The following is a 26,921-nucleotide window of genomic DNA, read 5'->3' on the forward strand; positions in this document are numbered from 1 at the left end:
GATCACATAATTAGAAGTGCGAATGTGACACCAAAGACAAATTTCTCAATTGCAGCACACAAACAGCTCTATCAGTACAAATTAAAGTAACAGAAGGTTTACTTTAGAGAACATCTGTTTAAAGGACAAGTTAACAAGACTGAGAATCTGACCAAGCATTCTGTACCTTACTGTTTAATTCAATTTTCAATTCAATTCAATTCAATTCAATTTTATTTGTATAGCGCCAAATCACAACAGAAGTTGTCTCAGGACACTTTCCATATAGAGCTGGTACAGACCAAGCTCTTTTTTCTACAAAGAAACCAACAATTAACCATACCATTTTTCAGTATTCAGTTGGTACTCACGCCCAGCCCTATACATATCTGTGTTTATGAGAATGGCCAACTTTCAAAGCAAAGTTACTATTTTACCAGTTATGGGAATAATGAATGGAGACAGATACTGTCCAACTGCTGGTCAGAGGAGGAGTCCAGCCAAGTTCTACTCATTGTCTACTCTGAGGGTTCTGACCTCATTTGACATATTACTGAGCCGTTGTTTGAGTTTACGCTGGGACGATTCATAATGGTCTGACAGCTTTCGAAATTTGGCAGTTATAACATCCAAATCGGTTTCAATCTGGTTTACTTTGTTCTCCAAGTCTTTCATGTCAGTAGCAGCGACCAGCGATTCATCGATGAGATTATCTTTCATGAGGATGGCCCTTCCCTTGTCTTCCAATACAGTTTTAGCATCAGGATACTCAATGAGGGCCTCCATTAGATCATCTTTGGACAACGCAAATAGATCAGAGTAACCCACACTTCGGATGTTGGCTGTTCTTCGATTTCCTGCCTTACTGCCCTTAATACCAAGGATACTGATTTCTCCAAAGTATGCCCCATCACTGAGGACCACAAACTGGGTAACTCCATCATCTGCTACGACAGCCAGCTTTCCTTCTTTAATGATATACATTTCCCTGCCAATGTCCCCCTTCTTACAGATGTAGTCGCCAGGACTGAAAACTTGAGGCTGCAGCTTAAGGACCAACTCAATAAGCAAACCTGCTTCACAGTCTTGAAAGATGCGGACTTTGCTTAGGGTCTCCAAATGCACGTTGATGGCTATTTCAGCCTTTAGCTTGTCTGGCAGATTCTTCAGCACCAGCTTCTCATCACAACTTTTCTCCTCTGTCCACAGGTAGTCAAACCACTTCACCACCCTTGCCTCCAGGTCTTTGGTGACCTTCCGAAATTGCATATACTGCTTGATAGAGTCAATCTTCGCCTGGAACTCTACACGTGCAGCATTCATATTGGAAATCATGGCACCAACATTGCCCACAATGGTGGCAAAGATCAGAACCCCAGTCAGGAAGTCTGCTACGACAAAAAAGTATTCAATATCTCGGACTGGGGGTGGTGTCTCACCGATAGTGGTCAGGGTAAGAGTGGACCAGTAAAAGCAGTAGATGTACTGCCTGGCCAGGCGAGCAAACTCAGGATTCTTCATGTCTGGGTATACCCAGGTGTCTGAGCCAAAGCCGAGGACCTTGGAGATGGCAAAGTAGAGGCAAGCATTCCAGTGAATAATGATGATGATGTAAAGTACAAGATTGCCAATTCGGAAAATGTTGGGGAAATTGGTTCGAGTTTCAGTCCGGTCAAAGAACTCAAAGAGTCGGGCTGACCTGAAGAGACGGTTGAACCTCCACTCTGGGTTGTCGATTCCAATTTTGAGGAATACAATATCAGTGGGAATTATTGATATGATGTCTAATTTGAACTGGCGTGTCTTCATGTACTTTTCTTTCAGGACCTTTGCATCCTTTACAAGTAGTCCTTGCTCCAGAAAACCTGTTGGCACATTGGAATGTGATTAGGATTATCGGAAACTAAAATTTTCCTTTAATCACAAACTGCACACTTTCAGCAGATTTCCTGTCGCTGACCTGTCCTGGCTCTCACAAAAGTATCAGCGTAGTAGAGGGCATCTGAAATGTAGTCGAAAACCATCCACAGTGTTGTATTTGTATACTGCAGTTCATTAAAACAAGCCCTAGAAGGAAGCAAAACCATTACAAAGACCTGTGCAACAACAATATTGTAAAGAGGAAATACGAAATGCTGTAAATTCAGACCTGGCCACAAGGAGCATCAGGTTGTAGAACACTGGGATGGATATCATGCACAGCCAGTAATAGTACATATCTGTGGCAGGGTCCAGGATCCACACCTCTTTACTGAATGAGACATGATTTTTTTTATTATTTTGATAAAAAGCATGTTCACACCCAGAAAAGTAAGGTTCTGACAGAGGTTGTTAGCATCAGTACTGATACATTAAGTTCAACCAACAGTGTGTTCTGCCATGCTTGTACTAGTAACTACTGTCTGTTATAATCCAGTTTAGAAAGATCAACTTCTGGCAAGGGTTAGAGTCATTTGTCTTTGCAAATGAAGATGATTCTTGTGCAATATTTTTGTCATCTGGAGCATTCATGCAAATGTTGATTTAAGCCTGCTGCCATTGGCAGGCCCAAACGAAAAACTTAAACTAAACTGAGATTTCAAAGTTTCCAAATCTGTATAAAATTCTGAACAGGGCATCTAAAATATTTCAATTTGATGGAAAGTTGCACCCCAAGAAAATAAACTAGTATGTGATACTTACACTTCTTCCTTTTTATCATCTTTTTTAGTATCCTTTTTGTCATCTTTCTTGTCATCCTTTTTGTCATCTTTCTTGTCATCTTTCTTGTCATCTTTTTTGTCATCTTTCTTATCATCCTTTGGTGGTTCCTTCTTTTCATCTTTTTTGCTGTAAATATCCATAAACAGAGACAGGTGAGATCCATCCATCCATCCATTTTCTGGAGCCTATCCCAGCCGTCAACGGGCGAAAGGCAGGGTACACCCTGGACCAGTCGCCAGTCGATCGCAGGGCACAGGTGAGATAAATATGTTTTATCTTGTTGTTGTGTAGTAGTGTCACAGAGCCTTACGGGGGCGCTGTGATACAGTGCAGTCATGTTACTGTATACTGCAGGTGTTAAAATGAGGAGCTGTCCTGATGCTCTGATCACTGCGTCATCACTGAGTTTAACTGACATCTGCCTGTGTGATCAGCTGTCCCCTGTCATCCCTGTATTATACACTATGAATCATAACAAGTTCCCTCATCCTGGTGGCTTCACTGTGGGACAGACTCTTGTGACATATTGGGAGCATGTGTCCACACTGAGTATCTGACTGAGTGAGAGTTGCGTTTACTGTCCTACTCAAGAAATTGTCACAATCAGCAGCAAGACTGAGCTCCTAAAACACTGATGCTCCATACTGCAACTTAGTGGTATATCTGAATAAGATTCTCTCTTCCTGGCAAAACATCATTCATTCTGTTACAAATTTGAAGTTTCAAGGCCAATCAGAGAGAAATCAGATGACTTAATCAGGGATTCAATGAAGTGGCATGATTAAAGGTGTGCGAGAGGATCATCTCACCCATCATTGTTGTTGCAGTTGTTTGCGTTTTGTGCAGCCAGGTGCCACCGACCATCACTGGAAAGGAATAAATAAATTTGTAAACAAGACATACAGCAACTATCAGAATACACAGTATGTGTCAGACAATTTCTGTAACTTTCCAAAACTGAGCGTCAGATATTCCCAACCATTTACAAAGTGATTGATCAGCTGTGCAAAGGTGAGAAAGCTTCAATCTCAGCTCTCTTTTTTCATTCTTTATTGAACTGCTTCAATCACTTTCCATATTAACAACTCTGTGAAACACTAGGACTGTCTTCTAAGACAGAAAGAGAAAGACTCTTTATGTTGAAGAGTCTTGTATATTTACTAAATTTTACACTTGCTCATCGAAGGAGGGGCTTCTCTAAATTGCCTTAGCTGAGGCGTCTCCAATACTTTTATTCTTCGTATATTTCCTTACACTGAATGGGATCTAGTCAATACCAAAAATTAAAGAGCCTCAATCCACTGCCGCAGTGTAAAAAAATGGCACTGGGATTGTAATTTTTTATTTAAATAATTTAATTTATTTGTGTTATTTGTGAGGAATTTCTTTATTTCTTTATTTGTGTGACTTGATGTTCTGACATGGAACATGTGTGTCTGTCACATGAATAAACACAAATGTATATGTAGAACAGGCTTGTCAGGGTTAGAAAAATATGTCTGTATCCACGTGAAACAATTTAACTTACATTTTAAATTTCATCCACTTTGAGTAACAGCAAAATGGAGTGAATCCAGGCACTCCGCACACATTTCATTCACTGTCATTCAGTGTTTTTTATCAGCTTCAGCTAAATCTTTTTGGCTACCACAACTAGATACTAGGCGTGAAGCCTTAATATGTTTGAATAGTGATTGAGGTTTGGGCAGCACTGGACTCTTGATCTAACATCTCAATGACTCATTGTACTGTCTGCTTGCAGCGTGGTCCTCCAAGGTCTAGGATGTGGTTGCAGGCATACAGCTCACCTTCTCTTGCTCTCCATGTTCTCCTCTGAGCTCTGGCTACTGCAGCTGGCCTCTGCAGGGCCAACACTGCTCCTCCCAAAGCGCATGATGTGTGACCACCTTGGAAAAGAGATCAAAATGACCTTATTTGTTTATCAGCAGGGTACACATGATGGATAGGAAAAGATGGACACAGTGACATCTCTATGTACCAGGGATTTGTTTAAATAAAAGGATTTTTGAGTTGGTAGGTTGTACTATGCCTGGACTCAAATATCAGTTTTCAGCACTATGTACATTGTCTGACAGTAAATGGAAACTTTTTCTGATGTACATCCTGGTGTCCCTGAATTGAAGTGAAAGCACAGAATAATTAGTGAGACTTACCTGGACAATAGTCCCGTTCCCACTAAAGATGCCTAATACAAACTGGCCATCAGCCTGGAGAGGAGTAAGACAGAATGATTAGTTCACATTCACAAAAAATACAGGTGTTACGCATGGATCCATGTCTCTTGACCATCACCAGTGAGACGTTTTTGGTTAGTGGTTGAATTCTTAAAATGTCCCCTAAAATGCCACAGGCTGTTGAGAAATTACAAGTAACACATGGTATTTCATAAGCATGTCAGTTGGTTGGATAATTTGATTAACTGAAAATTTGTTACAGGTTTTTAACCACTTAAATATGATTTTAGCTAAAGTTGGTCTTGCATTATTATATGACGACAGTGTGTCAAAATGGGATTTGAAGAGCTTTAACTGTCCACTGCTTTAGTTATATTGTGCTCTATGATGCATCTTTTCCTAATGAAGTTGTGCATAAGCAAATTACCACAAACTAACACCAGGTAAAACTGACGATGTGAAAAAAATACTTCTCTGGCGGGTTGCCGCCTCGCTGTGGTGAAGAAGCTTGCGTGTACCACAAACCCCAAGAGTGACACCATCTGGAGATTAGCTCCTGGTAGGATCATCCGTGGTAGTAAGGTTGAGGCAGGGTACCAGATAAAGCGCAACCCAAGAAAGACCTCAACAGGGATGTAGACGAACAAAGGTATCCAGCAGACAGGCAGATCACTACAACTGTGAAGGTGGAGGAGGGCTGCAGGGATATCTGCAGCCCTCCTCCACCTTCACAGTTGTAGGTGGAAGGTGTCAGGGACAATGTGGTGGCTGTTTGTGGACCAGTCTCTTCATGTTAAAAGAAGTCAGGCACAAGTGGGGATAACCCACACTGCACATCCCAATGTCAAACCCTGTGCTGATCAGCAAGTGGCAACAGGAGCGGGACTGAGAATTCTGGAAGCTACTAGTCATGAACTAGCTCACAGGTGGTGGGTGAGGTTGAGTTGCTGGATTCTTGAGTCAAGGCAGGTGAATTCTTCAGCACCTCCATGCATAACTAGGGAGCCCTTCTCAGGATCCACACTGCTCAAGCCAGAAGGGGGGGAGGTTGTCAAGAGTGTCCTAAAAATTGTTTTTCTCAACAACTTCCTGATTACTGTGTCCAAGGGGATCTCCTCAGTATTGTCACATTTTTGACACATAACTTTGGAGCCTAGAATGTACACACTCCTCTGAACTCCTGCAAATGGCCAGATAGATGCATGATTACATGAAGGAGCTACTTTCGATGAAGACTATCTTTGACAGTCTGCCAGAGTCAAGCAGCAGCAAAGAAAGGAGAGAGCCCCCACCAAAAAGTCTCTCCTACATTCCACTTTCAGCAACTCCTATCATTGCCCACCCTGCTGCAAAGGTCTGTGATTCCAGAATTGGCTTCTTCAGCCATTGAGTGATTGTTGATGCTGATGAATGTGAAAAATGGAGACAGGGTACATTTCACAAATTGTGGTCTGTAGTTGAAGGTATGTTGATTTGTCATAACAAGCAAACCACAGGTGGAACTATTAACATTAACGAGGCTCCATCCCAGCATTTATTGCAATGTAATGCAATGCATTGCGCTAGAATGCTTTTAATGACAGGAGGGGACTCCCTTAATCTGGAAACCACACCTTGTCACTGACGCAAGCCAGTTGAGATGGTTTACGTTAGTAAAGATGCCTCTGGGCAGTGTCAATTTGACAAGGCAAAAACCCTGAGTCAGACCCTGGATGCACTTGAGGGACAACAGCTTCCAGTCCCGCTGGGAAAAGGATCCCCTCTGAAATGCTTTGTGTTGTTGCCACCACAGCCATGACAACCATGACCAAGACAAGACCACATATTTTAATCAATGAAGACTTGTCTTCATCTTATTTTATGTAAACACCCAGGCCTCAGTCATTATGCATATGTGTTACCTTGGGGTTTTATGGTAGCTATAACCCCATGTCCATTCCTCAGATAGAACCTACAAATTCAGTGCTAGTCATCTGGTTTAACTTTCACAAGCAGGGCTGTAGCCAAGATGAGGTCTAAGAGTAGCATTAAGACCACCACTGGTTTAGGCTAACTGGCAGCAGTGGATTTGACTTAATGGCTCCTGTACCGGCCTACCCCCTGCTTGATGCATCTCACCTACTATTTTGGCTCAAAAGAAGTCACATTGTTAAGTTTAAAAGAACTGGATCATCATGAATGTGGTCATCTTAACCTAACAGCAACTCATTGAAGTACATTAAAGTGCATCTTGCTTATTATTGTGTTGTCAGTATTTTCACATTAGTCATAATCTGGTAGACATTCATGCAGACATGAGCTAAAAGAACACCAGAAATAGAATCTGTAGCCAGACGTACATAGATAGGCAGACGGTTAGAGAAGCTGACTGACTGACTCTGGCTTGTAACAAGAGGTTCAGTGGTTCCATTCCCACCTTTGCAGAGCACTAAACTGGTTTTGATTTACACAGTCAGATTTTGAGTTTTTACATTTTTGTTTTAATGCTGTTGAAATGTTTTATCAGTTTTATATTGTGGTCCAAGAGAAACAGGTTCTGTCCTGCTTCTAACTAAATGTGGATGACAGAATTCCCTTGTAAAAGAGATATGAAATATCATTGTCAATAAACATACTTTCCATACACAGTATGCATACAGACACTTCCTTTTGAGCAGGCCTACATTCATACCAAAAGTAAGATTCAATATTAGTCCTGCTGATTCTATATACAGGCAGTGAAACAGCTTCTGTCTGTCTTTAGTCCCATTAGCTCAGCATGTTTCTTCTTTAGTGCTGTTAATTCAAATCCTTCTCTGCCAGATTATATTGACTAAAATTAGATTTTCAACCCAGTGTGACTTGTTAAGCTCAGGACTTCAGAGTTGTTGTTGTTGTTTTTCTTTGTTTGGTTGTTTTTTTTTCCAACAATCACACTGTTTCACTGACAGCAAGCACTATCTACTGTGTGAACTTAGCTTACCTGAATGTGAGTGATGATGATGAGCAATTCAGACAGTGAGGAGAAGCCAGAATGAGCTCTGAATTAATTCCATATTGCTCCTTGTTTGTTCTTCTTCCTTCATGTCAAACATAAGACTGGCAGGAGAGCTGAAGAATCTTGCTGGAAATATAGATCTTGTTGTGAAAGAGTTAATATCTGTCTTCTAACACGAGTCACAGGAGCAAACAACACTTGTGCTTTTCTATAGGCAAGATCTTCCCCTGCTGTGGAGGAGTTCTTTCTGTTCATCCACTATGCACCACCTCTTAACTGAGGATAAGGGAGGGGCAGGAGGGGAGGAGGGAGGAAATAACAATTTTCTATGCGATCAAATTACCTGAGAATCAGCCAGTGTGAGTGGACACTAAAAAATAAATCTTAGTGATAAAGTATATCAATATCATGACATGAAACAAGATGTTGTCTGGGATTATCTGCAGAATGTCTCAGTTTGTGTAAAAAATATTTTTTCGGTGGGATTTTAAACATACCCCTCAATGTTAATTTAATTTTGACCACAAAACAGATTGCTATTGTCTGCAAGTTTATTTTCACAAAGTAAAATGAATGCAAACCAGTTGCTGACTAGACAGAAAACACAGCTCAAATTAAACAATATCGCAGGTTTTAACAAAGTTTTCACAGTCCCACAGTTCACAACTAATGGTAAGCAGATTTTGTTTGTTTGGACTAAATGGATTTAATTTTCTCCTAGGGATGGAAGAGAACATAATAACAAGAAATTGGTGACATAGTCCACACATTACATTACGTTTATTCAGCTACTTTTATCAAAGCAATGTACCATAAGTGCATTTAACCTTAAGGATGCAATCCAAAATTTATAATAATCATGCAAATACATCAAGATTTTGTTCAGTGGTATCTGGGCACCCCCTTGCAGTGAGTGAGTATCGAGCCAGTTGGTGTGTAGTGTAGTGGATTAGCTGGCATTTGAGCACGTTCTGGGTGTAGGATTGGCCTGAGCCATTTGCAGCACAGTAGGCAAGTACCAGTATCTTGAATCTGAGTTGCCGCTTAGATCCAACGATGCAAAAGAAAAGCTTAAAAAATGTACTTCAAAATAAATCAAATCATAGTTCCACTTAAATTTGTCATCACTGAGTTCGTATTCTATCCTCAACAAACAAGTTGACTAACCTTGTATGACTGTAGACTTCTTTTTTAAACCTGTAGCGGCATTATAATCTCAAAAAGTATTAAAGACCCCTCTCAAAACAAAATTAACACTTCTATGATATGACAGTCTTAAATGAAGAATGACTTTATGGGCATGTCATGTATCCATTAAATGTTAAATATATCTTTTTTTTCTGTTGAACGTTATGTTAAGTATCACTGGATAGATAAACAGGAGTGATTTGGGTCTGAGCCACCTCAAATTTATATCCCTTCCAGTCTCAGAAAATCCTCTTAGCATGTGGACAGCTAAAGTGAGACACCAGACTCCACCCCCAGCATTCAGAGAGGAGCAGGACAGTCTCCCAGCATCCTCAGCTAATCTCAGCTCTGCTTCCACTGCTTCTCTGAGCCACCTGGACTCTGAGCTCAGTGCGTGACAGCTGGGAGCCCAGAGAAAACACACTGTCGTGAAAATGAAAGCAGCTGCTCAGTTAGACGTGCAAACACGGTGTGACAGGGCAGAGACAGCAAATTTATCAGAGGGGGAATTCATCAATTGGTCCTGAGGTCTGTTCAATGTCAGGCAAAGCATACAGAAAAAACCCTCGAGTAATCTTATACCAATTTCACACTCAACACATTGTAATTGCAGATTTGCAATGTGTTCACAAATGCAATGTTTTATGGGTATCTGGCTAAAGAGCAATGCCAAAGTGAAACATGTAAAGTGGGGCTGCCAGCATGTTGTATGCAAGCACTTTTGTGAGAGGTTGTCACTGAGATATAACAACCTGAACTCAGTAAGGACACTGTAGTATAATTTTTCTATTAGATATGTGAAGAATCAAGTATAACACTGTAGCTAATGGTAAACAATAGTAGTAGCTCTGTGGAGCCTGATATGATAGTAGAAATTAATTGCTGTTTGCTTGAGTGAAGGAAGAGCGCATAAAAGGTCAAGATGACAGTGCAAAGATAAGAAGAGAGGTTGCTGTGCAGTGATGATAATGTGCTGCAATGACACCATGCAGCTAACATTGTGAGGGCAGGACACCTGGATCATAAATCTTTGGGGCTTTCCATGGCCTTGCAGGTGTTCTAGCTGGTTCTGACTGGTTTCAGACCAGGATGATTGTGACCTAATATAACCCTGCGTGTCTTTACATAACCTTACTGTATTTAATCCATGTTTAACATTTGTTATAATCATGAAAGAACTAAATGGTCTTATAATCATAACTATGATTTACTGTGCTTTAACGAATAATGGTTTGGGATGATTTAATATACTTTGCTATATTTTAAAGCATTCTCTATGTGACATGTCCTTATGCTTACATGCAATCATGATAATAAACTGTAATTTGATGTTATTTTTTTAAAAATAGAGCCCATGACAATCAAAAACTAATGGTGTATAATTAGAGGAATAGAGAGGAGAAAAGAGGAGATAGCAGCCAAAAAGTACCTAATGGTGTAAAAAATAGAAGAGCCTAGAAAAAAGAAAATATGCCCCAAGGGCGGGGAATACCTTCAGCAGAACTGTATAAAAGATAGAGCACTGACCGTTGTAGGTCAGAGACCTCTTCAGATGTACACCCTGTGTGTTTCTGGATTTCTCTCCCTTTGTTGTCGCGGCAATAAAGTGTTTGCATCTCGGACCCTGACTCCTGCAGATCCTTTTTGAGCACTTTTTCTCAGACAGCTGAAATTGACTGTTTCTGGACTGTTGTGGATTGTACATTTGGCTTCGAATTCCACGACAACACAGACCCTTGTATGTGTGTGTGTGTGTGTGTGTGTGTGAGAGAGAGAGAGAGAGAGAGAGAGAGAGTGAGTGAGGTTGGATTGCAGCCACAAAGCAGAGTCAGATTAGCCACTGTCAATGAGATTAGAGTTAATCTGTTGATGCTTCTTGGTGTGCAGACAGAGAAGAAGTGATGGATCACAATTCCCACTGATGAAAAGATGTCAGTGTGGCTTGCATGGAGGGAAATCTATTATAATATAATCCAGTCAGCGCTCAAGACTAATGGAAGAGATAAACTATCCAGCCTACATGGACAATGGTCAATTGATATGTAGAAGAAGTAAAAGAGAAATGTAGAGGAAATTTGTGTTTGATTTGAGGGAGTTGCCATGAAAGCGAACTGACAAGTATTCAGAAGTAAGAAGATTTAGTATTAACTTGCGCTTTGAATTCTAATGATCAAGGTCACTCAGACATGTACTTGGAGCTGGTCTCCAGGCTGCAACACTCATTTCATGACACTGGAGGCTGTTCATAGATAATCACTGGCCCCATGTGTGTTTATAATTGCTAAGCTCCCCTGGTTTCAGCTTGTTGCCTCCAGTGTCTCCCAGGTTGCACTGCTCCATGAATCCCACTGATGTCAGGATATAATCACTGGGCATGCCAGGAGGATGATGCACTACTTTGAACCATGAGGCCTAGAGCTCTCCTCCTCATAAAATGGGCATCTCATAGAACAGTATGTGCCAATAACTGCTCACATGACTGCCATTCAATAGCAATAGGGGGACTTTAGACCAGAGTAAGCAATTAATGTGCCTACATAATCTATGAATGTGTGGGATCGCCAGCCATTCTACTCGATACAAATAACACTGTGAATGATATACTGAAACTTAAACAGAATAAGAATTAGTTCAATGGTTGATTCATTTATATGACAGTCAGCTGTCATATAAAACCATGATCAGGACTGAATGCTGGAGGTTCATAGAGATCAAACTGTGACATCAATGTGTTATCAAATCCCAGTGCTGCTGATGTGTTAACAAGCTGCTGACAGGCAGCACTTATACAGCACACCAATTAAATTCATTGCCGCATCAGTGGCGACTCTGTCCGCCTCCCAGCTTGAGCACTGTGTTATGGTTGCTCCTGCATCATCCCCTCACCTTCCTCCTTTGCATCAGACACCTGCTGTGCCCCAGATCAGTTCAGTTCACCTCCATATCATTAGGGCAATGCCATCAAACAGCTGACAAAGTGGGAATACCGGAGCCAAACAGGGTCAAAATGCAGTATAAATAAATATACAGTATCAATCAAGTATATATATATATATATATTGCACATGTGGATGAGATTATTCTAATTATGAGATAAGTTTTCACTGATTGACTATTGACTGACGTTTATACCACTTGTTTTATGTCCTTATTTGAAGTCTCACATAGGGATTGCCTGACTGCTGCAACCATCCATCCATCCATTATCTATACTGCCTATCCCTTTCGGGGTTGCAGAGGGCTGGAGCCTATCCCAGCTACAATGGGCGGGAGGCGGGGTACACCCTGAATTGGTCGCCAGCCGATTGCAGGGCCACATGTAAGGACAAACAAACATTCACACTCACACCTACGGACAATTTTAGAGTCATCAGTTAACCTAATGAGCATGTTTTTGGTCTGTGGGAGGAAGCCGGAGTACCCGGAGAGAACCCACACATGCACGGGAAGAACATGCAAACTTCACACAGAAAAGCCTGACCCGGGGATCGAACTGGCAACCTTCTTGCTGTGAGGCACGCGCACTACCTGCTGCGCCACCGTGCAGCCTGCTGCTGCAACCAAAAAATCAAAACTAAACTAAAGTAAACTAAACTAAACTAAATCAAACCAAAGTAAACTAGGCCCAACAACTCAACAGACATGGTGGACCACAGCACAATAATGGCTGAGTTTGTCTTCCAGCTGGAGAGGTAGCACCTTTTTATATGTGCAGCACTGCTGCCCTCTTGTGTTCAGGTGTGTTCAGAAGTAATAAATATACAATTGCCTATGTCTCAATGAAGAGCTGGGGTGGACAAACAGCATTTATTTAGAGAATGGGATGCACGTTTTTTATTGTTAATGTAAATCTTGGTGTCGGTATATATTTTTTCTTTGTGTTTAAGGGTTTGGTCTATCACAGGTATACACAGTATACAACATTCACACTCCCACTTTTTTTTTTGATCAGGGTCTTTTTATTAAAGTTTTACAATTTACAGTTAGCAGTGCAACAAAACAGAAACAGAACAGCAAAACCCAGCCCCCCCCCCCCCCCCCCCCCCCCCCCCCCGATACCAGACTTACTGTGTAAACAGTATATAATACAGAGTTCAACATATAAAATCCACATAGCCAGACATAAAGGGGGGGGGGGGGGGGGGGGGGGGGGGGGGGGTTACAGTACTATATCATCTGTCCCCATATTCTTCAACAAACATTAAAAAAGGTTGCCAAGTATAATAGAATTTTCTAGTAGACCCCCTGATTGTGTATCTGATCTTCTCCAACTTAATATGGTACATGACTTCCCTAATCCAGTGACTGTATGTTGGAGGTATTGGGTCTTTCCATTTCAGTAAAATTAATCTCCTAGCTAGCAGAGAACAGAAAGATAGTTCAGATAGTTCTTTCCCACATCTCAAGATGGGAACCCATCTGGGCTACACCAAAAAGTGCAGTGAATGGAGATGGCGTAAGCCCTTTCCCAAAAATCCTAGAAAAGGTCTCAAAGATGGACTGCCAGAAAGTGCTAAGCTTTGGACACGTCCAGAACATGTGTAGGAGAGTGGCTAGATCCCATCCGCATCGATCACATGTTGGGTCTATGTCAACTTTGATCCTAGAAAGTCTAACTTTAGACCAATGCAGTCGGTGTACAATTTTGAACTGAATAACAGCATGTCTAAGACAAATAGAAGAGGAGAAAATTCCTTGTATTATTTTGTGCCAAATGTCATCTGTGATTGGTTCATTTAAATCTCTCTCCCATTTATTTTTAAGGCGGTCCAAAGGCGTCACGTCATGATAGTCCGTTTTCAAACTAGTTTGCAATCAAAAATTGAATCTAACAGACTAGTTGGAGGATATAAGGGAATACATTTAGAGTTAGAGAATACAAAAATTCTGAATCTGTAAATATAAATAAAAATGTGATCTGGGAATATGATATTTTTGTACCAATTGTTCAAAGGAGGCAAAACTGCCGTCAATATACAGATCAGACAGTGATACCATACCTCTTCTGGACCACCTATCAAAGAACTCATCCATACATGAAGGGATAAACATATGACTTTTAGCAATTGGTGCGGCCAACAGAAGGGGAGAAAGACATACAAATAAATAAATAAATAAATACATCAATCCAAGAAATGAACAAGTCTGGTATAGTCCCACACACTCCCACACACTTCACACTCCCACTTTTAGGCAATTTAGAGTCTCCAGTTAACCTGATGTGCATGTGTGTGAGCTGAGGGAGGAAACTAGAGAAGAGAGTGCAAACTCCCCTAAGAAAGTTCCAATGCGTGGGTGAATCCATGAATAAATGGTCCTAAGGATTGTTTTCGTTGTTGTCGTCTGACATATAGCAGAATCGCCAGCAATTTTAGACTATGTTCAATAACAACAAAAAGGAAAATAACGTTCTCAGTGACTGTGTGGCTATGGCAGTGTGTGCGTTCCCACACATCATGTGCATGATATCAGAGTGTGACAGGAAGAAAGCTGTCAGACTTGTGTGTCACATGATGAAGTGTAATCAGTAAAGATGATCTTGTGACGGTTGACGGTGTGTGAATGAGATAGAGGTCAGACTACTCCCTGTCTCCTTCTCATCAGATTATGGAGTGACTGTGACACTGCGGACATTAGACACATCCTCACAGCACAATACATGTGGATGTGAATTAAAATGATGCAAAGCTTCCACCCCTGCCACCGGGGCTATGATGTCATCATTGGGATGGAGCATGATGGTCAGCTGCTTAATGTACAATATACCGCTACATTTGCAGTGGGCCTGGCTCGTTGCCATACGGCTTCTTTCCTGGTGTTTGCCACACGAATGTGAGCATTGGTCATTGCTACCAGCAGGATGTGTGATGGGTGAGCATCCAGGGGTGCAGCACTGAAATTAGTAAAAAAAAACAGACCCTCCATCGCTGGTCTTCTTTGATGCCATTTTCACTCCCAACTCATCAGATGCGGACAGTTGGTCAAGACCTTGTGATGTCACTTTTGACAGGACTGGGTACCCCTTTAGTGCCATTTTCAACTGAGTAATGGTAGTAAAATTGAACAAATTGTCAAAAATGTAGGTGTCTAGGTGTGTGTGTGTGTGTGTGTGTGTGTGTGTGTGTGTGTGTGTGTGTGTGTGTGTGTGTGTGTGAAGGAAACTGGAAACAAACCAACAAGGCAACACATGCTACTACATACAGTAATGTCCTTAAACGGCTGTCTACTATAGTTTTTAACAAATATCACTCCAATAGAGGTAAATAATGTGTTTGGTGCTATTTTCAGCTGCAGATTAATCCCTGTCCTCTTGTGAGATATTTGTAGCAGCTGGATGTGGGCCTGAGTCAAAATCAGTAAAAAAAACAAAACAGTGTGACTCATTGATGTGTTTTAAACACAGACTTTGGATACACACACTTGTTTGAGTGTGCATATATCACCAGCCTCATCCTTAAAAGTTGCTATACTGATGTCAGATTAAGGCTGTGGTGTAAAGATGTTTCCCTCTGAAAAGCCCTGGAATAGAGGTATGACATCAAACAACAGACAACAAAAGCGTCTCTTGACCTCAACCTGACTTTACACCACATGTGCCGTGACTTGTTGCTATTTGACCTAAACAACGTTATTAATCAATTACAGTTCCAGTGTTCTGTGACGAGAGGATGAATAATCCATAAGAGCAGACTGACCCAGCAGGTTCCCAGGGGTCAGGAAAGGTTGTGGTGGCATGAAACTGTTCTTCACTTTGAATGTGTTCCTCAGTGTTCAGTAGAGACACTGTGTCCTGACAGTGATGCTATCTCACGTCTCCATTACTGTTATCTGAATCCCTGTGAACAGACTTCCTATCTTGCTCTCTGTCTCTCTTCCTCTCTGTCCACACAATGTCTTCATCTTTACAGCAGTGCTCCACACTGTCTTCCTTAAGGACATATTTTATCCATCCGTCCCTTTCCTCATCCTCTTCACGGCCATGAAGCCTTATATTCTTTCCTCCCATTCATGTGACAGCACACATATGCTTTAGTTTCAAAATGTGACCAGATTAATTTAAGATGATGTGGAGCTCAAGCAGTCACATACAGATTTGGTACCCTGTTCCACATAGAATATGCACAGAATATCCACATATTAAGTTTTATTTATACAGTTTTGCAAGCCTTCACACTGTTCAGTGCGTCACACAGCTCATTGTTGACTTTTATTAAAGGTCTCATCACCTGGAAGCTGATTCAGGGATTTTTTATATATATATATGTGTACACGTTTACATGTCATTCTTGTACTCCATATTGTAATTATACTGCTGTTATTGCCATCTTCTCTGCTGTCTGTACAGCAGGAAAGACTCCTCGTCCGTCACTCTTCCTGAGCTTTCTTCATTTTGTTGACATGAAATTTCGGACTTTGTGATTTTGTGCTACATAGATAAAACTGACTCGACTCAATCAGTTTTGTACCCCATATGATTCACTGCATTCACATTTCATTTTTGAAAATTAAACTTTCAAACAAATAAAAACACGAGTTCTTGGTTGGAAAGAACCTGTTTTATTAAACAGCTACTGACTGATCAGCTGTTGGCCTGCTTGGCTGGCTCTGTTTTCCCCTGTGGCTCCCAGTGACTTAATACCTGCTCTCTGGTGGTGTCTGAAACAACATCCCTCTGTTCGCTACTACACATCGGCTACCTCCTGTAATTACAGAGCCATGTGTCTGCAAGTGATCCGACAGCTTCCTCCTGCCTGCACACTTAGAGCTGAATGGCTGAATGGTAACAGAAATTGGCCAGTCACTCTGCTCCTCCTCCCGAGCCAACAACAGTTCATTCATTCATCTCTGAGGTCAAACAAGAAGAAGGTTAGGACTTAGAGAGAAAAGTCAGACAAAGTTAGTTAAAGTTACAGTATTTCTACTCATTTATTTGTATTATTGTTGCTGCATGAGTGTTTACTTGTCATTGGGTCTTATCAGGTTGCTGGTTCAATCCCTTTATCTTTAAATGTCCCCCTCAATAAATAGCTTTAAAGTTACTGAAAAGATTGTTTTCACATTGAATTGGGATGTCCACATTATACAGTAGGTAGGTACAGTAGTAGTAGTACATATACAACAGCATCATAGCTTTACACTGAGTGGATTATTTAAATACAGGACACCATGTTGTCATGGTTATTATGTGTGCACCTTTCCATCATATGCCGATGAGCCAGACCACTGCGACCCAAGCTGGTGTGTATGGGGCTGGGGGCAGCAACAGAGACGACTAATAGAAGGATAAGAAGAAAAACATATTTCTGCCACACAAATAATGTAACTTCTGACATTTGTAAAAAATATGTGTTATTTCATTGTGAAATGTACATCAGATTTCAATTGCAGGTTCAGGTTACGGTTAATTCAGATCAGCAAGTTTTTAAAATGTTTCATTGTTCTCATTGTTTCCATCTAAACAAATACAGCTTCAAAATTTCTGTTTCAAAAAATTTCTTTTTAACTTTCATGATATCTGTGGTGACCATCTGGGTCTTGGATCTATGATTTCCTGAGTGTGTAATAACTGTGATTGGACCTGTGTACAGGTTTATGATCAGCACAAGCTGTATGTTTAGTCACCTCATGAAAGCACAATGAATCACTGACATGAGTAATGTAATTGTGATACAAGATTTGTCCATGAAGATTTCCAGTAATCCAGCCACAGACAACTTCTTGTCTTGACTTTTTATGTTCCATGTTATGTTATACAGCAATTTTGGAAGGCACAACACAGCATTGTGGATACATTTACATGCTCAAAATTCTTGCCTTCAAATCAAATCACAGACAATAAATCTAGAGCACTATAGAGTAAGTAGGAAGGATTTCAGACACAGTCTGAAAGCTCCAATCCTTGTCTTCCACTCAGTGTATGATGGGAAAAGGACTTGGACACATTATGGTCAAATGCTGGATGTGTGAAAATGTCACAATATAATAGAAAAAGAAAACACAAGCGAAAGGTCCATTATGATTTTATTTGTTTCTATCTTTGATAAATGACAAAGGTGGATGAACCGATGGAAAGTTGACTGAGTTGAAGTCGAGTGTTCTACATCAACATGAGATCCTTTGGAATATCAAAGCCATCATCATGAGTCATCTAAAGCCACTGAGCTTTTTTTTTTTTTTTTTTTTTAAATGCAAGACCATCAGGTCATTGTGGAATTAAAATGCCTTTTACCTGTTCATTCTACACCTAACTACATTCATGGCCAAAACACAAATCGAGTTTACTATTGAAAAGTTGCAAGGCAAGACACAGACTTTAGCACTTAACATGATGAGATCCTAAAAACGAGTACTGCATTGCTTCTGATAAAGACTCTGTTCAACTCGTCACTTTGGTATTGCATTTATACATTACAATATTCTGCAAAGAAACAAAATGTACAACTGCATAAATATAAAATTCTTCCACCACGTTTAATGGCTATAACATTCAGAGCTACACCACAATGCTGTGATGAATCCAAGGAAAAAAAAAAGACCCTTCCTTCAGTTAGCACTGTTACAATTACAGCAGGCCAGTGCCTAGCAGGCTGGACACACAAGTCTACTACATTCAAGGCAAAATCAAAAGTTAAGGGCATGAAACCAAGTAATAAAACCCCTTCGCACATTTAAGTGATTTAACAAAGCATGAAAAGAAAAAAGGCAAAGTAAAAAGAGTTTCCCATGATCACGTGTAAAAGAAATATAAAAGGAAAGAAATTCCCTGGAGTGCAACCTTTTCCTTACACAGAACAATTTCAATCATTAAGTAAGTGGGAGTGCGCGTTCATGTTTGACACCTTCTGACACACACCTAGAACTGCTAAAGCTTACTTGCGGCAAAAAGGAACAGCGTGGTTTGGGAGGACCAGATTTTGCGACTACTGCACGCTCCAAAAATATCTACTGAAACCACACAAGGCAGCGATATAAAGAGGGGACAAACACAGCTTGCTACACGTCAGAGATGGAATTAGACTTTAGAGTCATCAATGAGCAATGTCCCATGGCTTGTGGAAAAGTCTCTTTTACAGCAGAATAAATAGTTTTTTTTTTTTATTAAGCCTATTGCTACTTTTCCTCTAAATTACATTCTAATACTAGACAGAAGTGTAGAAGCTAGTGATGAAAGCAGACAGATTACACATCGGTCCCCTATCAGGATTTTTCTTTCATTTATTCATTCAAGACTAACTGTGATTGACTTAACCGCTACAGCCTCACCCCCTCACTCATGATCTCCTACATTAGATTTAGTTAAGGACAAAGGGGGCCTGGGGAGAGGGGCGGTCAGGGAAAGTGCTATGGTCCTTATGACGGTCATAAACTGTTAACCTGGATCTTGATGTCAAAGCGTCCCTGGTAACGGTCCTTTTCGCTGTACATGATGTTGTCTCCGAACACTTTGCACTCAATGCGCAATTCAGTGTTCAGGGTCAGGTTGGTGAACTGCAGAGCCACCAGCGGTTGCAAGTACTGAGGGTGCAGCAGCTTGCCATAGTAGGGGTAATACTGCAAGGGGAAGCCACCGCCGATTCCGTGGTACTTAATCTCCCCAATTTTACCAGCATCCTCCTCTTTCTGGAAGGAAAACAGACAAGGTTATGGAATGTCAAAACAGAACAGATGTTTCAAAGATCTTGGATGGATTATACACAAAATTAATTTTGAGAACACACACATTTGTACTACACTATAGAGTAAAAAATACACAAGAGTAAATGTGTGTACCTTGTTGGTGCAGTAGAGAGGCATAATATTGGGCTGCACCCTGGGTTGAGCCTCCTCAGGGATACTGTCATTAGAGGTAGGAGGCTGAACAAGACAATAAGTTAAGAGGTGGTTCAGTAGATCCACAGACACTACTTTCTTTTTCATACAGACATCCCATGTCCACCTGGCACTAATATGCGACCTGCATCTGGTTCTGTAAACAAACCATGCAATGTGATTGACAGGACCACAGCTAAAGGGCTAGCTCTCATTGTGATCAGATCTCAGTAGGTGTAAATGACCTCTGTGTAGTTTGGAAACATTCTGAAAAAAAAAACAAAAAAAACATTACAACCAACAGACAGCAGCATTGCTACAATGTGCAAGATAGGGATTACATGACTGATGACGGTAGCTCAGCTAGCACTAGTGCTAAGCTACTTCTGCACTGGCTTTGACCTTCTGTAAGTACAAGAGGCTGCCTTCTGCTGTCTCCATCATGTGACCCTCGCCTTGAGGGTACTCTACATCACTTTCCCTGACCTGAGACATATCATGTCAGCTGTGATGCCCACCAGCACTGCCTACATGATTTGCATATTGAGATCTGATCACAATGCGGGCATCGTGCTGTGACCAGATGTCATGATTCAGATCGTATCCACAGATGCACATGGTGGAAATGAAGGAGGCCTGGGCATGAGATTACATTGTAAAAGTTGCTCTCCTCAGGTGGTTGAGAAACTTTCATTTAAAATTACCCTTGGACGGAAGTTGACAATCCTGTTGAGCTTTACAATCAGACAGGGTTTGCCCTCCTTGAAACCAAACTCTCGGTCCTCAATGCCAGAGCAGGGTCCCAGGACGGACCTGGGGAAACGGCAGGCCTTCCTGATGCCCACATCACTCTCCAAGTCACCTCTATTCTTGTACTCTGCAGGCTCATCTGGAGGGGGGAGTGAAGGGTTAACTTGGATTAGGACTTATTAACAGTGTCTGAAAGTCCAGCCTGTAAAACATGGAAACTTCTCTGAGAAGAAAGCAAGTCTTCTTGTGTCCAGTGACCTCCCTCTGCCTGTAACAATACTACATTCTGGAAGATCCAATTAGTAAAACTTACCTCCACAGTCCTCGAACTTCATCTGGTCCCTCTGATTTTCTTCATCATACTTGGCCAGGAAGTCCTTCAAGGCCTTGGTGTAAGGCAGGTAGGTCTCCACATCATTGAGGTTGAAGGACACTTCAGATTTCTCTGACCGTGGGGTGTGTGAAAGGCCTGTAGGGGATAACAGATCATCTGCTTGTTATCAACATTAATACTATATCAAACGTGTGCATTCTGTTCCCACAGAACAGACGAATAAAAAGTCAGAAATAGAACCATCATATCTGGAATGAAGAGCAGAAAATCAGATATTCAAGTTTTGATGTCTCAGAGTTACTGTGACACATTCAGGAACACTATGTGGGAATTATACATTTTTTTCAACTTCTGCAGATTTATACGAGATGATCAATGTCAATGTTGTGCCTGTCCTTCCTGGACACAGATCCGGTTTCCTCCTGCTTCCAGTCTTTGTGCTAGGATTAGCTAAATAGGCTGAATGTGGTCCAGACCTGCAGTGTTCCTGTACTGGACTCAGATGAACCTGATGGACCTCATGTGAGTCAAATAAGTGGTTCTTTAAATGTTAGGCTGGTCCTTTAGCCCAGTACCAACAAACATTGAAAAAAAAAAAGAAAAAAAAAAGTTGCTGAAGGTTTCTCCAAACAAATAGGGGGCAGCATATCACCAGAGTAACCACTAACTGCTGCTCACTATACATACTATATACAATATATATCTTTGTCCTATAGCTACTAAGTGCGGTTTCCTAATTAGCTCAGTTAGTTGGGCAGCTTGGGACCATATTTGCTGACTTGAGTGTGCCAGACCAAAAGCTAGAAGCACCTGGGGATTGTTGGTATTTACACCGAGGGCAACGGAATCAGGCTCAGCAGCCTCCCAGTGAACACAGCTGAATCGGGACCAAACACATTTAAGATGGCAATTAAGCTAGTTTTAGTTTGTTAAAAAGGGAGAAACTTGAATTCAGATGGGGTGTGGTTGTATTTTCTGCGTAATAAGGAAAATAGGTGGAAGAATATTTCCTTTCTTGAGAGATTCATTTTGAGAGATTATTTTGCCTATTTATTACAATAAAAAGCTAAGAGAGCTTGTACGAGACATGATGGGCTGGGGCTAGCTGGTTAGCATGCTAACATCAGTAGAGATCTGCAACATAATACAAAGATATCTTTGATAAAACACTAGAACCACCATTTCTTCCCATTCTGCAGAAAATGTTCCTGTTTTGAATGTTTTAAACTAACATTCTGGTCATATCTTACACATTGCACCTGATCTGATCTGATCTGATCTGTGTTGTTAGCTCAATCTATTAGCTGCATGTTCAAAGCACTGTGTCAATTAGCTGACCAGAGATCCGGTCATTGACAGTAGATTCCCCTGTGACACAGCTGTGTTTGGATGACCTCAGATGAACAAAACACTATCAGATACACCTCTTGGTTAACCTCGAATGGTTTACAGTGGAACTCTGAAACAGACTCAAACAGCAGTCAGACAGTAGCTGGCTGCAACCAGCCTTCATCCTGTCCACTCAACAGTTGACTGTGTTCTGCACATACTCAGTTTGACCAGGTAAACACCAGCTGGCCTTCTCCTCCATGGAAACCAGGCTGTGGTGTGTACACAGGGGAGGTTTGCTGTCAGTGCAGGCGCTGCACTCGGACTATGATATGAACATATATGAAGAGTTTATTTCCAAAACAATATGCAGGCCTAAGTTAATCACATCTACCAACTCAGAAAACATGCCTTGACTTTTATGAAGAAGTACGTCACCAAGGCAGAACACTTGCACTACTGCGGTTATCATCAGACTTGGAGAACCCTGTTTATCTACTTTCAGAACTCTTGACAACTTCTACCAATCTATGTGTGGACACATATGCAGGTGCCTCTCCAGACACCTGTAGTCATCAGTAAAAAAAAATATGGTTAACCATGTGACCATGAATGTCTATCATTTTAAATAGCCAATCTTTAGATATGACATCTTAATCATGCTTAAGAAAGATAATTCAATAGACGTCATTTCTGAGATTCAAAGCTCATTCTTGACATTGGTTGAGAGAACCATCCCAATAAATGCTCCATTTAGTATTAGCTGTTGTGGATCTTCTGATGATATCCCATGATCTTGATCAACCTTATGGTGAGATAGTTCTATTAAATGTATCATTACATTTAGACATTAAATTCATCATTAGCAGCCCAATGTTCACATGCTAAGTAGCGATGTAGATAGAAGAATGAATAAAGGATAAATCTGACTATACAAAAATGCATAATTTGGGCAGGTTTTTAAATTTGTATGTCATTTTTTTGGGTGGAGGCCAAAATTAATGGTGTCTTTGTATATTTGTCTCCAAAAACAGATCAGACATCCCACAGCTAACTTTGGAACTCAACGTCATACATAATAATACTTGCTTGACCAGAATGTTTCACAAACGGCTTCACCCTGTGACAGTCATGAAAAACAATCTTGTCATGTCAACATGGTCACTAAGAAGACAGCCTGTGATTCAGTGAGTAAGCATACATAGGTCATAGATTTTCTTGTAAGAAGCATACCATGACCCCATTTCCTTCTTTATTTAACTGTTACTATGAGGTGTGAGTGTCTACAGATGCATTTTAGACTCAGAGGCAGTCCTGCGTGCTAGCATCCTGACAGGCAGGGAGTGGGTAACACTTCTTACCGGGGGGTGCGACTCTGTCCTGCCAGGTGGGCTTATAGCTGCTCAGGGTGAGCAGCATGGCTTGGATGGTTCCGATAAAAATCCCAGCCAGGCATCCGTAGAAAATGACGTAGAACAGCAAAATTTTGACTGCGGAGGAGAAAAAAGAAGAAGGTGAAGGAGAAGCAGAAAGTGAAACAGTACGGTTTTCTACTGCAGTGAGTGTCTCAGAAAGATCAAGGAAATTGCTTAAGGTCACGGCTGGGCCATGAGGTTGAAATCAGTTTCTAGCAGTATGCAAAAAAATCCCTCAAATAATCTATTTGATATTCAGTGCAATGGATTGGATTCCACTCGCACAGTCAGTCGTTTTAGAAATCATTGTCTACATGGAAAGAGCACATGCAAGTGAGGCCACCCAGATCAAGAGTATGTGTCCGACCTTTCAGCAGCTGCAGGGCTGAGGTGGTAGAAGACTGTACAATATGTTATGTTTCATGTGCTCCATCAGCATCACAGCTTGTATGGCAAAGAGAAAGCCACTATTTTAAAAGAAATGCCTCACATGGCCAGGTCAACTTGTGTTGGCCAGAAGGCATGGTCTCGTGATTGACACTAACCGCCACACATCAGACGAAACCCAGAATCCACAGCATGGTGAGGGTCAAAGCTGTGCAGCAAAATTATAAAATGGAGAACCTCCAGCAGTTTGAAAGAGAACCAACCCAAAAAAACAACCACTACTACACAACCATAAAGTTAACTCTAGGACTGATCATGGCCCAGCAGACCAAAATCTAATCCAGTATTTGTAGCAGGACCTGAACAATGGCTGTTCAGCCACAGTCCTCAGGTAGCTTCACAGGGCTTGACTTTGTGCGCAGAGATGCTGAAAACTTACATTGATGTGAATGATTGCAGATATTTGTTTTAAAAAAGGAAAAGTTGCTTGGCGCAAGACAAGAAATCACATTGGATCAAACCAGTGTGTTATTGGATCAAAGACTTATGGTGTTGAAGTGATAGAAATATGAGGCATCAAAAGTGTCATTTCGAGGAGTCGAAGAACATCGCCCACGGAACAAATGTCACCCGTGTTAATTTTTTTCGATATGAAGCAGTCCATCACTGTGCTTCAGCTCCAAGAGCGCCTGTCAGACGCAAACATGCTACCAGAGCCTCCACCATGGATGGAAGGAACTACAAAGTCAGCATTCATAAAAGTCCAACAGTGGCAGCCATTGTCTTTACAGACTTACAGGAATTCAACTGTGAAGCCTGTACATTCAAAACAGAAATGACTAAATGCTCTGCTGGCTCCTCACTGTAATGGATTTTTAACATGAAGACTGCAGAATTACAGGCAACAAAGTGTCACAATCCTATTGTCTGCACTGCAAAAGCAATAAAAAAAAAAGCACGGCTGACGTTAACCTTGCAGCTGGCGAGCTACACTGTCAGTCTTTTTGCTGCATGAGGCAAAGTCAAAAGGTCAAACAGCATGAACCAATTAATACATGACACATCACAAGGACGTGCAAGCAAAGCTTGTGTCCTCTCTGCATCGTAAACCTGACTTTCCTAGATATGTGTTTCCCCTTATCTCTGCTTTAGACGAGCCACAGCTAAAGGACAATTTACATTCCACTCATGCTTTTCTGCCATTTAAAGATGCAGGAGTAAAAACATATTTGATATCTTGCAGTTTAAACTTGTTTGTTGAGGTGGCCTGGTATCAGCCTGCATTTCCTTTCATCACTGCCTTCCAGCACGGCACTGCGCATGGCACGTTCACCAAATGCATCAGCATTTTCAGATGACCTCAGAAGGACAAATGTGAGCCCCAGAGCTCCACACATCAGCCTCACTCAGCCGGTGCTCCTGCAGTAGCCAGTGTTTCATCAAATGCTGTGCCACAGATTCCCTGATCCAAACACTGGGCGCCTTACCCTCACCTCGAAAAATCCCGTTCAGGTGACAAAACGTGATGCATGACAGGGCTGCTTCGCCGCCTCAGCTGAGCAGACATCATGTCACTGAAACATTATTTTCCCCCAGGTGTTAGGGTCTAGACAGGATTGAGGATTCGTGTGACATTGAGAGGAGGAACAAGGACGCGTGCACTGCTGCAGCGAAGTTCGAGAAACAAGAGAAGAAAGGTCACACAACTTAATCAGTTGTATTGTTCGTTAGATTACAGTGACATCTGATCAGAGGAACCCGACACGGATCAATAGTCCTCTCTCCATTTCCATTAGGGCCTATCACCTTGACTCACCTTGGACCGTGATGCATTTTTAACCCTTTGAATGCCCACTCCAAAAAATGCCAAACTTGACGTTTCCCCGACAACAAACAGCCAGTGTGGACAAGACTGAGGTCCAAACATTAGCCCGCTTTCCATCGTCTGCGCCGCAGCGTCTACACTCTCTGAATGTAAAATAAGCATTTTGGATTCCGCTACTAGCCTACAACTCGCAATAAATAAATAAATAAAAAAAATAATCACACATATCATGACCTTACTTTAACCATCACTAAGCTAATTATTATTTGAGGATGTTTGGGAGCTGAGAATTTTCCATCACATTTGGGGACATAGTAAATAAGTGAAACTTGTTAACGTTATAGTTACGATGGCGCAAAAATGAATCATGTTGCCGGTTAATCAAACAGGTGGCAAGAAACACGAGGCGGCCGGCCGGCCGGCGCGCGTCACTGCAACCCCGAGCGCGCGCTCCCCGATTCACCACGAATCCCCCGTGCAGTCAGCGAACATACTCACACCAACTGCCCCCGGTGCGACCGAGTAGCTCTCCTTTCTCAGAATCCCACAGAAACTTCTTCCATCCGCCATCGTCTTTATTTGAAGGCATTTTGTTTTATTTCCCTGGATGATGCTCCTTCGCTCGGTCGCCGGCAGGGTCCCTCCGCTTGTTCACGCCGACCCGTCGCAGTAAGCCCAGCTCTGTCCTCCGGAACGCTCCTCAATATAAATCGTTCCTCCTCGGCTCCGCCCGAAACTCTCAACAAGTTACCTAGTAGGAGGGCGGAGTATTGGCGGCCAATTAGGGAGCGAAGAAGCCGTGCGTCTCTCTGACGTCCAGAAGACGGACAGACAACGTATAGATGCGGACACTGAGCGCTATGCTCAGGCGGTTTTGGTTGAGCTATGCAGACTTGTGCAAGTTGAAATCTACCTTGAATAATCTTCTATCTGTCTCTCTATCGAATAAAAAAAACTATGGTGCTCCTTTGGCTCCTTTTTTGCAGAAGGGGCATTGTGAATATGCACACCCTCACCTGAAAACACGCGT

The 26,921-nt window shown here is 41.6% G+C and overlaps 2 protein-coding genes across 2 annotated transcripts; both read right to left on the minus strand.

Annotated features, from left to right (window-relative positions):
* Positions 1-304: 304 nt before the first annotated feature.
* On the minus strand, positions 305-8,074 carry LOC139352072 (cyclic nucleotide-gated channel cone photoreceptor subunit alpha-like). Its single transcript, XM_070994120.1, has 8 exons — positions 7,840-8,074; positions 4,857-4,910; positions 4,491-4,589; positions 3,492-3,548; positions 2,662-2,808; positions 2,129-2,230; positions 1,940-2,046; positions 305-1,844 (listed from the first exon to the last, which is right to left on the minus strand). The coding sequence occupies exons 3-8, from the start codon at positions 4,574-4,576 to the stop codon at positions 487-489; spliced, it is 1,857 nt and encodes a 618-aa protein (XP_070850221.1). The 5' UTR covers positions 4,577-4,589; positions 4,857-4,910; positions 7,840-8,074; the 3' UTR covers positions 305-486.
* Positions 8,075-18,046: 9,972 nt separating this feature from the next.
* On the minus strand, positions 18,047-26,603 carry atp1b1b (ATPase Na+/K+ transporting subunit beta 1b). The gene is made up of 6 exons (XM_070994126.1): positions 26,390-26,603; positions 23,626-23,754; positions 20,915-21,070; positions 20,556-20,740; positions 19,813-19,896; positions 18,047-19,662 (listed from the first exon to the last, which is right to left on the minus strand). Exons 1-6 carry the CDS (start codon positions 26,478-26,480, stop codon positions 19,402-19,404), a joined length of 906 nt encoding a protein of 301 aa, XP_070850227.1. The 5' UTR covers positions 26,481-26,603; the 3' UTR covers positions 18,047-19,401.
* Positions 26,604-26,921: the final 318 nt, after the last annotated feature.

Source organism: Chaetodon trifascialis, chromosome 24, assembly GCF_039877785.1.
Source record: "Chaetodon trifascialis isolate fChaTrf1 chromosome 24, fChaTrf1.hap1, whole genome shotgun sequence".
NCBI classification, from domain to species: Eukaryota; Metazoa; Chordata; class Actinopteri; order Chaetodontiformes; family Chaetodontidae; genus Chaetodon; species Chaetodon trifascialis.